Source organism: Sebastes fasciatus, chromosome 16, assembly GCF_043250625.1.
Source record: "Sebastes fasciatus isolate fSebFas1 chromosome 16, fSebFas1.pri, whole genome shotgun sequence".
Taxonomy (NCBI): domain Eukaryota; kingdom Metazoa; phylum Chordata; class Actinopteri; order Perciformes; family Sebastidae; genus Sebastes; species Sebastes fasciatus.
This window is the reverse complement of record NC_133810.1, coordinates 26,067,697-26,079,156: the sequence shown is the minus strand read 5'-3', so window position 1 is coordinate 26,079,156 and position 11,460 is coordinate 26,067,697. Positions and strand designations below refer to the sequence as shown.

Genomic DNA, 11,460 nt, shown 5'->3' with positions numbered 1-11,460 from the left:
TCTGATTGGCTAGTGAGAAAAATTTGGTGCACTTTTGCAAAGGTAGCTCTCAAGCCATAGGCGATATATTCTAAGGAGCCTGCATGCGACACAAGGAGGGTGAAAGGAGATGTCATGCGTCATCATAGCTTCATATCTCGCTACAAATATAGTTAATGTTATTTGATTGAGCTTTATATGAGCTGCGGGCCACAGTATAGGTTACCGAATAATTTAAATACCACAAATGGTTGTATATATACTCCATTGTTACTCTTTATTACAGAAATGAAGCACAAAAACTGTAGAAAAACCTAAACACAAAACAGCTGCAAGTTTCCAAAAGCAACAATAATGCAACCAATGCTGATACAAATATTCATTATTGCAGTGAGAGCACAGGAATACTAAAAAGATAAAACTTTTGTTTACTAACAAAATTGGTACAAAATCGAGGATACAAACACTTCCATGTACACAATTCTAATCATTTCTGTGACACTTTCAGAAAGTTTTTATCACAAGAAATTAAGAGCACTATTATCAATACAGAAATTCTCCAAAGAATTTAACATCACAATGCAGCTCGCGTTTCAGAGGAAAACAAATTCCCATAGTTTGTGTGGAGCACTCTTTGAATGCAACATCTCCCAAATCGTAGCAATCGTAATAATTTATGACGAAGGTCTAATCCATCAAGCCAAAGCAGAACTATATACTTGTACAAGAATACAATTGTGAAACAACTGGAATACAATCAACACAACCTTTAATAATAAATCTTTAGGAAGCAGGAACACTTTCTCACCATTCATAGAATAAAAGATTTGCTTTCTCATGCTTCCCTCTTCTTGAAAAGCCTGAGTCATAAATCATCTGAAACTCTATTGTGCTTTCATGTAAAATAATATCGACAAAATATTTTTTAAAGTTGCATAAGGCCATCAAAGCATTGTAAAGCTGGGTTAATTACCACACTGCTGTTGCACCGGGGGGGTGGACTTTAGTGGATTCAGAAATTGTGACAATGTCTTATATATAACAAATTATATATTTTTCATATTTATTATTTGAGTACAACCATAAATCGCATTACTATACTGCAGTGTGCTTTTTTAAACATTCGTCTGAAAGTTTGAATGATGTTATTTAGTATTTAGGATACTATCAAATCAAACCAATCCGTTATTTTCACTGACAATTTTAGGGCTTTCCCGAATACAATTTTTGGGCTTCGAAGGTATTCAAATCTTTGTGGCACAGCAGGCTGACATGTTCTTCTGTCCGGGTGTCTCCATCTCCCCCGTTTCACTGCTACTGCCACACTACTGTACAGACATGCACCTCTACAGCGCTATCTGTTTGAGAATAATCATTCATGTTGAACATGAATAATTAATAATGTTGTGGGATTATTCCTTATTTCATGGGCTATTTGGGGATTTATACATTACTATTACGTACTTATATATATATATATATATATATATATATATTTTTTTTTTAAACGAAGCATTGGAATACTGATTTGTAGTTTGATTACCATGGCAACTGTCAAAGCTTCGAAGCATTCGGGTCAGCCCTAAACAATTTCCCCCTTTTTTTTAAACTAGTAGGCTAGTCTGAGCACCTTTTACAAACTTGTCTTTTCAGCAACCTTTAGAATGATTTAATAATCATTTCCCTCTGGATAAAAACACAACTTTCTCAAATGTTATGACTGATGATTGCACTTGTCTCATTCATTTGTATACATGTGAAAATTACTCACCAGGTTAAAAGTTGAAAAGATAAATTAAAGTACTGCATGAAGACTGTAAGCAATTTATCAAGGCTGCATACTGTAATGCAACGGGTGTTTGATGTACAGTTTGTAGGGGTAACATTTTATCATACTGAAGGTCTTATTCAATCAGCCCATTGCACAAAATGACGCAAAGGCAATAAGAAACTCAAATTAGGGCTGCACAATTAATCGGATAATAATCGTGATCATGAATTTGACTTTCCACAAATAAATGAACACGATTGACTGTGATATTGACGTTTAAATTGCACGCTCCGCTCATAGAAAACATAAAGCACAAAGTGAAAGTGAAAGCAGTTCTCTGGTGAAGGACCAGTCTTGTTTTGATGCAAAGATTTATACATTAGCGGGAATGTAGTCCAACATGGAAGTGAAAGCAGTGCTCTGTTTACCTAACAAAATGATTTTGTCTCTAAAAATCAATGAATAATCGTGATAAATAATCGTGTTCTCAATTTTGATCAAAAATAATCGTGATTATTATTTTAGCCATAATCGTGCAGCTCTAACTCAAATGTGAGAGAAATAATGGAAAGGAATGCTAAATATGTAGAAACTAATGGGCCTGCTTATCATTTATACTTCTGCAGCCTGAAACCTCAGTCAGTGAAAGGATCCAAGCAAACATTTTGGACTATGTCCCCCCTCTAACAGAATCAAACTGTTAAACAAAGTGCATATTGAAAACATTGTTGAGGCCACCGATATTATCTTAAGGGATGTCACTCACACCAAGAAATAGATTCTGATACAAAAGCAAAAAGCACTACTCTGTAATTCAACTCCAAAGCACTTTATCCACACTGAGAAAACAATGTATAGACGGGTTTCTTGTATACAAACATTACTGTGTGCGTGCGCATTCAGGGGGCGAAATCGCTTTGGCAGCCGGTCAAGATTGTAGTTTGTACATTCTTGTTGACTATACTAGACCCCTGCAGAGTCCGACCACCAGATAACATTATCATATGATGTATAAGTATGAGATTTGTTTATTGTTATTACTGAAATATTCCTTAGAGTGTGGGTCGATCACCCTGCTGTTGATCAGTTCATTTTTATCGATCTGTGGACCATGACAGCTCGCCATGACCACACGCTGCTTAACTAATGCTGTGTGACTAGGATGCTTTTGCCACTCAGGCCTGGATCCATAACCTCTTTCTGTTTTACCAAAGGCATGTGATCCCCTCAGAATATTGAACATTTTCAATCAATCTTTTCTGCGGCTGGTTTAGTTTACTGTACAACAACTCCTTGTCATCTCTACTGTGGAGATTGGCTCCGCCAGACATGCCGTGCTTTCTGCCCCCTAGCTGCGCGCGCATCTCTGTGATGACGTTGCACCGAAACCCGTCTATGTAGTTGTCACTGTACCTTTAAGTCAAACGTGGTACAGCGGATGTAATGAGGGGCGCAACTCTGTACCTTGTTTTCTCAAAAACACCTAGATATATAAATACAAGTAGACAACTAAAAGAGGTTTAAAATAGAGAAATGCTCATTTTGAAAGGAACCAGTTATAACCATCTCATCTCACAGAGGAATCTAGCACTTGATTGCACATTCACGTTTACACCTCTAATGAACATGGCCACTTCAATATATATATATATATATATATATATGACATTGGAGGCAAGCAAATAAGCTATACATTCAGAGTCTTCCTTTTGTAGGCTGAGGTGTGTTGATTCTAATATTGATCACTGTCTCTCAAGAGAAATGCACAACTATAACTTGATGCTTACACGTGGCTGTGACTCTGCTCGTGGCTCCAAAGACTAAAGGCCGTCTTGAAGGTCCTGTGACAGAGTTTACACATGTACTGCCTCTTGAACGTCAGGGCAGAGAGAGACGGCGCATGGTAAAAGAGTGTGTCTGATTCCTGAGGGCCACCTGCATTCTCCATGCTGTTCGACCTTGACAGAGGGCTGTGGCTGCTGGATTGCCGTTCTAGTTCGGGCCTCATCGTCTTGCTTACTGATGAGCTACAGGGCTCTGGGCTGCTGGACTCCTCGGTCATCACTGCAGCGACTGGCGCCGCCTGGGTGGATTTGAGCACAGAGGCCGGCAGGGAGGGACGCTCAGAGTTTTGAGGGGTGGTGGGGGGGGAGGGGGACAGAGACGAGGGGTCTCTGTCGATCTCTTTGGCTCCAGGTTCGTTAGAGGCCGACATGTGGGACTGGAAGTGGCTCCAAAGGCGGAAGTTGGTCCTGAAGGCTTTGTTGCAGATGTGACAGATGAATGGTTTGATGTGGCATAGCAGCTCCTGGTGGCGTTCCAGGTCTTTGCGAGAGCTGAAAAGATTTCCGCATTTCTCGCATGGCCACACACCGGGCTCCTCGGGCCCAGTTTGGGCGGTCTCTGAGTTTTCCATCTCGCTCACAGCCTCCTCTAACGGCTCCTCTTTCACTACAAGCTTGCCGTGATGGCTCATGCTCAGGTCCTCAGGCACATAGGACGAGGAATCTTCCGAATCGTACATGGGTGGACCTGGGGAGTCACTGTAAGTGAGGATCTCTCTTGAGCTCCCGGGGGCCAGAGGCTCATCGCTGTAATGCTCCTCTGTGAGCATTTCGGACGCCTCTTCGTCGTTCTCTTGCTGCTTCAGGTGAATCTGGTCTTTAACTGTCATCATGTTGTGGTTGTGGACCTCAACCTGGTGGCGCCATATGCTGAAGGAGGACTTGAAGGTCCGCATGCATTCCAGGCACGTCAGTTTCTTGTACTTACAATGTGCCTCGTGGTCCTTCTTGACTGTTGGACTTGAGAACCGGAGGCCACAGTAGGGGCACACGGTCGCATGTCGACAGCCCCTCTCGTGGTCGCCCTGCTCAAAGAGTGAAGACAGCTTCATATTACAAAGCCTACAGGAGTAAACACCAGCATCTGTGTTCTTCTGTTCAACGTCCTCATCCTCTTCCTGGTAGAGGATGCTCTCGTTCGCTGTGTCCTGGTCAGCTTTTTCAGCAGGATGTGTTCTTATATGCTGTCTGTACTGAGACTGGAACACAAATACCTTCCCACAGTAAGGACATATGAAGCTGGGTCTTGATCTCTTTTTGGCGAGCGCGGGAGACTGCAAACCCTGCTTATTCCTCTTTAACTTCCAAAGCAAGGCTTTCTTTATTTCCCTCTCTCGCACAATATCTATCAGCTTCTTTTGAAATTTCTCATCCAGTACAGAGGAGCTGGAGGACGACGCTGGGTTTTGTACTACACCATGCTGAGTTTGGCAGTGAGTCCACACTTTGAAGTTGGTATGGAAGCGCTTGTGGCAGATGTCGCAAGCATACGGCTTTTCGGGGTTGTGATACATATTTACATGACGGTGTAGTCCCGCGCTGGACCTGAAAACCTTTAGACAGTTCCAGCATTTGAAAATCTTGTTGTGAGGTGGCTCCCCGCGGTTTTCGTTGGAGTCGCTGCTGGCACTTTGAGGTACTGTTTCTGACACGTTCTCATCAAGTGAGAAGGTGTGCTCTTTAAATATGTTGTTCTTCTTGAATGGGTACCTTCTGTTGTCTGGTCTGTCCTTTCTTTTCCCATAAGGATTGAAGTCTGGCCTGGAACCTTGGTCGTAATTTGTTTGCAAGTCTTTAAGATTGACCGGCAATGCATCTCCAACTGTGATCCGAATAATGTCCATTGGGTCGCCGAGAGGACTGCTGGGCTCAGCTTTCACACTGTACTCTCTTTCTACCTGAGGTTTTTCATCATACCTGCTGGGGTACTTTGACCTGAGAACCAGGGGAGATGTTCTTTTCGAATTGCCATTGTGAGCAGATGTTTCCGGCCCAGATGCTTTTGAGGCCATTTTAACAACTGAATGCTCACGATTTTGCAGCTCCTTTAGCTCCAGTGTGGGCGAGAAGACCGGAACAGGGCTGTCCATGGACAACGATCTTCGGAGTAGGCTTTTTATGAGCGGCCCGCTCCTGTCAATGGTCTGGCTTGGCTCAGTGGCCTGACCCTGAAAGGGCACTTTGGTGTCATAGTGGGACTCCAGCTCTTCATTCTCCTCTTTAGTGTCCAGGTCAGTGCCATGCTGCAGCCTGATGTGCTGCACTTCAGCATCACTGAAAGACACTGATGACGTCAGCTGGGGTCTAACAGATGTGACGTGTGATGGGTTCCCTTTTAATATGGAGGCGTATGGAAAGGTGGGCTTCCTTTCAACAGCTTCTCTCTGCTCAGATGATTTCCTGCTGATGGATTCTGAGTTTCTGACTGATTCATACGAGTTGTGTTCTGATGGAGGCAGAGCTGACTCTCGAGTAGAGTGGGGAGAGGATGATCTCTCTGATGTTTTTCTCTGATAATTCGAGCGAGAGGGATGGGCTGTGTCATTCCGGACCCGACGCACAATGACGCTCCTTGTCTGGACATCATTCTCCTCCCCTTCTGAGAACGAAAGCCTTTTTCTAGACACACAGTAGGATGCATGCGGCCTTGTTGATGCAATGTTGGTGAGGAAAGGGATTCCCAGGCTGTAGCCCATCTCCTGAATGGCTGCCAGGCTGCCTTTGTCCACAAAAAGTGAGGAGGAGTAAATATAATTCAGAACTATCTCGAAGGCGTCAGGCTCACAGAAGTCCAGGTTTACAACTCTCAGTGAGTCTGCGTCCATCCGTGTGAACAGGGACTGGAAATACTCACTGGTGGCAGCCAGGACACTCTTATGGGCCTGGTACCTCTGGTCCGCCACAACCAGGACTACATCACACATCTGGCCCCGCAGGCGCTGCTCATTCAGGGCCCCTAACACTGAGAGGGCATGGGAGGGATTGCTGTAATGCACTAGACTCTCCATGGCTGAAAGACAAGAAAAGAGGATTACATTTTAACGCAGGAATGTAAATACAAAAGGGAAGTAAATACACTTTAATTTTCATTTCTGATGTCACAACTCCCCCACTGTCAGAGATACGTACTCTGTGAATTTCCCTTATGTTACACCAGTATGTGATGCAGCCTTTTATTATAATTAATCCAGTCCAACATGTTGGCATCAAGTATGCCAGTGGTCCTCAAACTGTGGGACACGCCCCCCTAGTGGGGCGCAGAGGCATGACATTTTACATTAAAGCAATAATTTGACTTTTTACTATAACTTAATATAATTTACAAGATATCAGCTGCCACCTGATGGTAAATAGAGGCAACAAGAAGCCTTGAAATTCACTGATATGTGGATATATTTCTTTATTTATGATTACTTCTTTTCTTGGCAGTGTCATCTAAGCACCTTGCTTAATAAGTGTGTGGTCTATGTGAAAACAAATAATTGTTTAAAGGCACAGTAATGATACTAATATACTGCATATTATCATTAGTAATGATACTAATGATAATATACAGTATAATAACTGTGACTTAGAGCTGCAGTCGATTAATTGACCAGCAGAAAAATGATTGGCAACTATTTTGATTAATCATTGAAGTGATTTTTCAAGCAAAAATACAGAACATTATCTGGTTCCAGTTTATCATTAGTGAGGATTTTCTGCTTTCTCTGTTTTTATCAATCAAGCAATTGATCAATAAAATAATCGGTAGATTAACTGATAATGAAAATATTCGCCGGTTGTAGGTCTACTGTCAACAGTTACTGACTTTCATTTACCCTATCTTTTTTTTGGTTTGTAAATATTAATGACTTTAATTAACTCAATTGTGATATTACTTATTAATCAGTGATTAAATTGTATATTATTTCATTGCAAGTGGAAGGCATAACTCCATGTTTCTCGGGAAATCTTTGTTTGTACTGGTTGTTGCACACTATTACGGAAGGACATACACAACAAGTTTATGGGCATTAACATTACATGTTAGGAGTCAGAAGGTATGGGAATGCAGCTCTGTCAAGTCACCCTCAGTGACACAGACAAATGCAGGGACGTTTAAAAAGTCTGCCTTTAAAATCACCTCCACTTACATCATAAAAATATTTAATATGCTTTTCTGGTGGTATTTCATGCAGCAAATGCCATATGTTTAACACGTGTGACTATTGTTTAGGCCATCATCTACCAACTGAAACTAGATGCATCAGGCCTAAGCTATTTCCTGGGGGAAACCCTGTAGTGGTGACCAGTTTCACAGAAAAACATTCTCCCTCTGTACAGTGGTAAAGTAGACATTGAGAATATTGCTGTTACGCTGCAATGCAAACTAACACATACTGCCACATATATATACTGTATACCTCTGCTGTATTATTAAGGGAGTAAGCCTACTTGAAAAATCATGTTTAGTTACCTTGATAGAAATGATAATGTTGTATTTGCATCTGCATAACAAGGAACCCTTTACCGCCTTATTCTTGATTGATGTTTTATTCAAGCATTTTATGAGAATGTGCAACTCTAAATAAAAATATAGATTACATGATTTTTAAGAGTATGATTTTTTTAATCTGAAAAACATGTCTGCAGCTATTCCCTTCACGCTGTATGTAGCCCTAACAACATACATGAACAAGTTAGGGCAGTCTGTACGGAGACACAAAATCACTGTGTTGACTGGACACTTAGAGGACAATGCTTAGAGAGTTTTAGTAATAAATTTAACATGAAACCATAAAAGTGAGAGAGGGGACAAAAATAGGATTTTGAAAAGTGAGGAGAACATGGCTCCCCTGCTCCCAGACGCACAATCAAGTTACAACCTTGGAAGTATTCCTTGCTCAATACACCAGCTCTGCAATAAATCACATTTTCATTAAGGTTTTAATTAAGTTTTTGTTGAAGCTGATTTAGAGCAGCGTGGATCAACTTTATGGTCATATTGGAGGCTGTAGCTTGTGGTGCTGTTCGAACCTTCATGGAGGTATAGAGCTGCATTGGTTTAAACTACCTAATAGGCACATGTGCAAAACAACAGGTATTACAGAGCATTAGGTGAAAGACCTCTATTAGGTGCATTGAAGTTACCATTTCTAAATACAAGAACAATAACATCTTCACCTGCTAAAAGTGCTCCTAAATTCCTCACTAGTAGAGGTCAATTTTCGATAAGATTAATGGGAACCAAATTATGGAGTAGCTTTTTACATCTATCAATAAACTGTTCATCTGTCAAATGTTTCAAAAGTCGCTTAAAGGGTCATTTAATTGCTGTCTTCTAATTGCTTTTCCCCATGGTGTCCATGTATCTGTTTTTATGTTTTTTATTTTTTCCCACTCACAATGTTGTTTGGTTACGATTGCCCAGAAGTCTTTATAGATATTTAAATCAATATCCTCCTCACAAACACTAACCATACACTTCCACGCAACACACACTTGTCTTTTTTGATATATTTACTGTATTGTTATTGATGTTATTATATATATCTTGTCCTAATTGTTTGTTATCACTATTATGTAGTCATAATGACGCACTTCACACTTACTTTACACTTTACATCCTATATACCATTTTATAGACTGCACATATGTACATATTACAATTATTTATTGACAGACTGCACACACTATGTTCAACCATTCACTCTGAATATCTTTTATCTATCATTCAATCTTATATCTCTATTATTGTTTTTATAATTTCTGTATACCTTTACCTCTCCTGTGTTTCACTCTGTTTGCTGATGTTGCTGCTTTGGCACCTGAATTTCCCTCCGGGGATTAATAAATGTTCATTTTATGTGATCTTAGTCTTAAATTGTGCAAAACAAATAAACAAAAAATCTTCATATTTAGGTTTTTCCACAATCCTAGTTTAATAAAGCTTTCTTTTTCTATTCTATTCTAACAACACATGTTGCTCCTGCAAGCGTTTATTTTGAAAATGGTGACCGGAAGGCATGTTACTTATTGGCACTTGGCTAAAATAGGCTCATGGACACTGGGGCAAGAAGCTTCATTCATTCATCAACAAACTAGCAACCTCTTCATCGCCTCTTCATCTGAACTAGAGAACAGCAGCGAGGATGTCAGTGTTTCTCTATGAGGAAGTCGAGAGAGAGGCTTTCAGCGTTAGATCACACACACACATGAGACGTGGCTCAATCTCTTCTCATGACACATAACTTCTCCATCTGAAATGCTTACTTCCAGTTTGGGAAAACAGTCACGAGTTTCTCGGCTAAATGGGTGAAAGAAGCGAGGCTACCACCGTGTTAGTTGTTGTCTGTAGCTGCTGCTTCAGGTTTTACAGCAGCACAAGCCCCCTTTAAGAGTTACGTCAGGGAGGAAAAAGGAAAAAAAAGCTTCTCCTTTAACAGCTCTACACCTCCACCAATTAATGTTTTTATCCTCCCCGCTAATTCTCTAAGTTCACCAGTCTGTCTACACTTACCCCGGCCGTCGTCAACAAGCTCTTTCCTCCACACAGACGCCACTTTATTCACTGTTGTGTAGTAGATGATTTCTGCGCGCTGGTCGTGATTCCATCCATCTTGAATTTGACGTCATCCCACACCAGGGATGAGGTCATCGCAAAGAACGCTCGTCACGTGCGCTGCGCTCTGATTGGCTGCTTAAAGGACGAGGGAGCGGGACTAACGGACGAGTTGACACTCAAAGCTCATTTAAAGGGACAGGTCGTATTTTTTGTATTAGCAGCCTTGAAGTTTCTGTTTCTTGTTTCATGTTTTGCCCAATTATTATTTTTTTAATTATGGCCAAAGGTTACTAACTGAAGTTACACTCCGTTCTGTAATTATTTTTGAATATAGTTCAAATTAAGTTTCTAGCTCTATTTAGCTTGGTGTTAAGTCACATGTGTTACAGTAAACTGGCCAAGGGTGGAGACTGGTGATTGTTTATCTGTTTATTTATTATTGTCAATACTGTATATATTGTTCCTATTTTTATATTTCCTTCTATTTAAATTGTTCATATTTTGTTTCACTTTTGTTTTTGAAACTAATGTTTCTGAAAGTTCAACGGAGGACTTGACACTCAAATGCTCATTTAAAGGGACAGGTCATAATTTTTTGTATTAGCAGCCCTAAGTTTCTGTTTCTTGTCATTTTAAGAAAAAAATGTTTTTAATTATGGCCAAAGGTTAATTTTTTTTTTTTTTTAACAATGTCTTTATTATTTTTTTTGTTAGACAAACATCAGCATTATTATGCAATATATTCAATACAGGATTTACTTTGTCAAACATAACATACCCCACCCATCCACTCATTCTCTCTTAACTTTTCCCTTTCTCACAGGGCCAAAATCAATAAACAGCTTCACAGTATCAATCATACAATTAAACAGTTAAATAGCACCTCTAACGAAATGAAGATACAATTAAACATAAAATAAATATGTAGAAAATAAATAATAAATAAAATAAAAAGATTTTCAAAAACAAGAGTCCATTCCCTTCTGAGGGTGAGATGATTTCTGCACGCTGGTCGTGATTCCATCCATCTTGAATTTGATGTCATCCCAAGCCAGGGATGAGGTCATAGCAAAGAACGCTTGTCACGTGCACTGCTCTCTGATTGGCTGCTCAAAGGACGAGGGGGCGGGACTAACGGAAGACTTGACACTCAAAGCGCATTTAAAGGGACAGGTCATATTTTTTTGTATTAGCAGCCTTAAAGTTTCTGTTTCTTGTTTCATGTTTTGCTCAATTTTTTTTTTTTTAATTATGACCAAAGGTTACTAACTGAAGTTACACTCCATTTTGTAATTGACAGTGCACTGTTCTGTAATTAT

The 11,460-nt window shown here is 40.3% G+C and overlaps 1 protein-coding gene across 1 annotated transcript; it reads right to left on the bottom strand.

Moving 5' to 3' along the window:
• Positions 1 to 230: 230 nt before the first annotated feature.
• On the bottom strand, positions 231 to 10,254 carry zbtb21 (zinc finger and BTB domain containing 21). The gene is made up of 2 exons (XM_074611864.1): positions 10,097 to 10,254; positions 231 to 6,604 (listed from the first exon to the last, which is right to left on the bottom strand). The coding sequence occupies exon 2, from the start codon at positions 6,600 to 6,602 to the stop codon at positions 3,534 to 3,536; it is 3,069 nt and encodes a 1,022-aa protein (XP_074467965.1). The 5' UTR covers positions 6,603 to 6,604; positions 10,097 to 10,254; the 3' UTR covers positions 231 to 3,533.
• Positions 10,255 to 11,460: the final 1,206 nt, after the last annotated feature.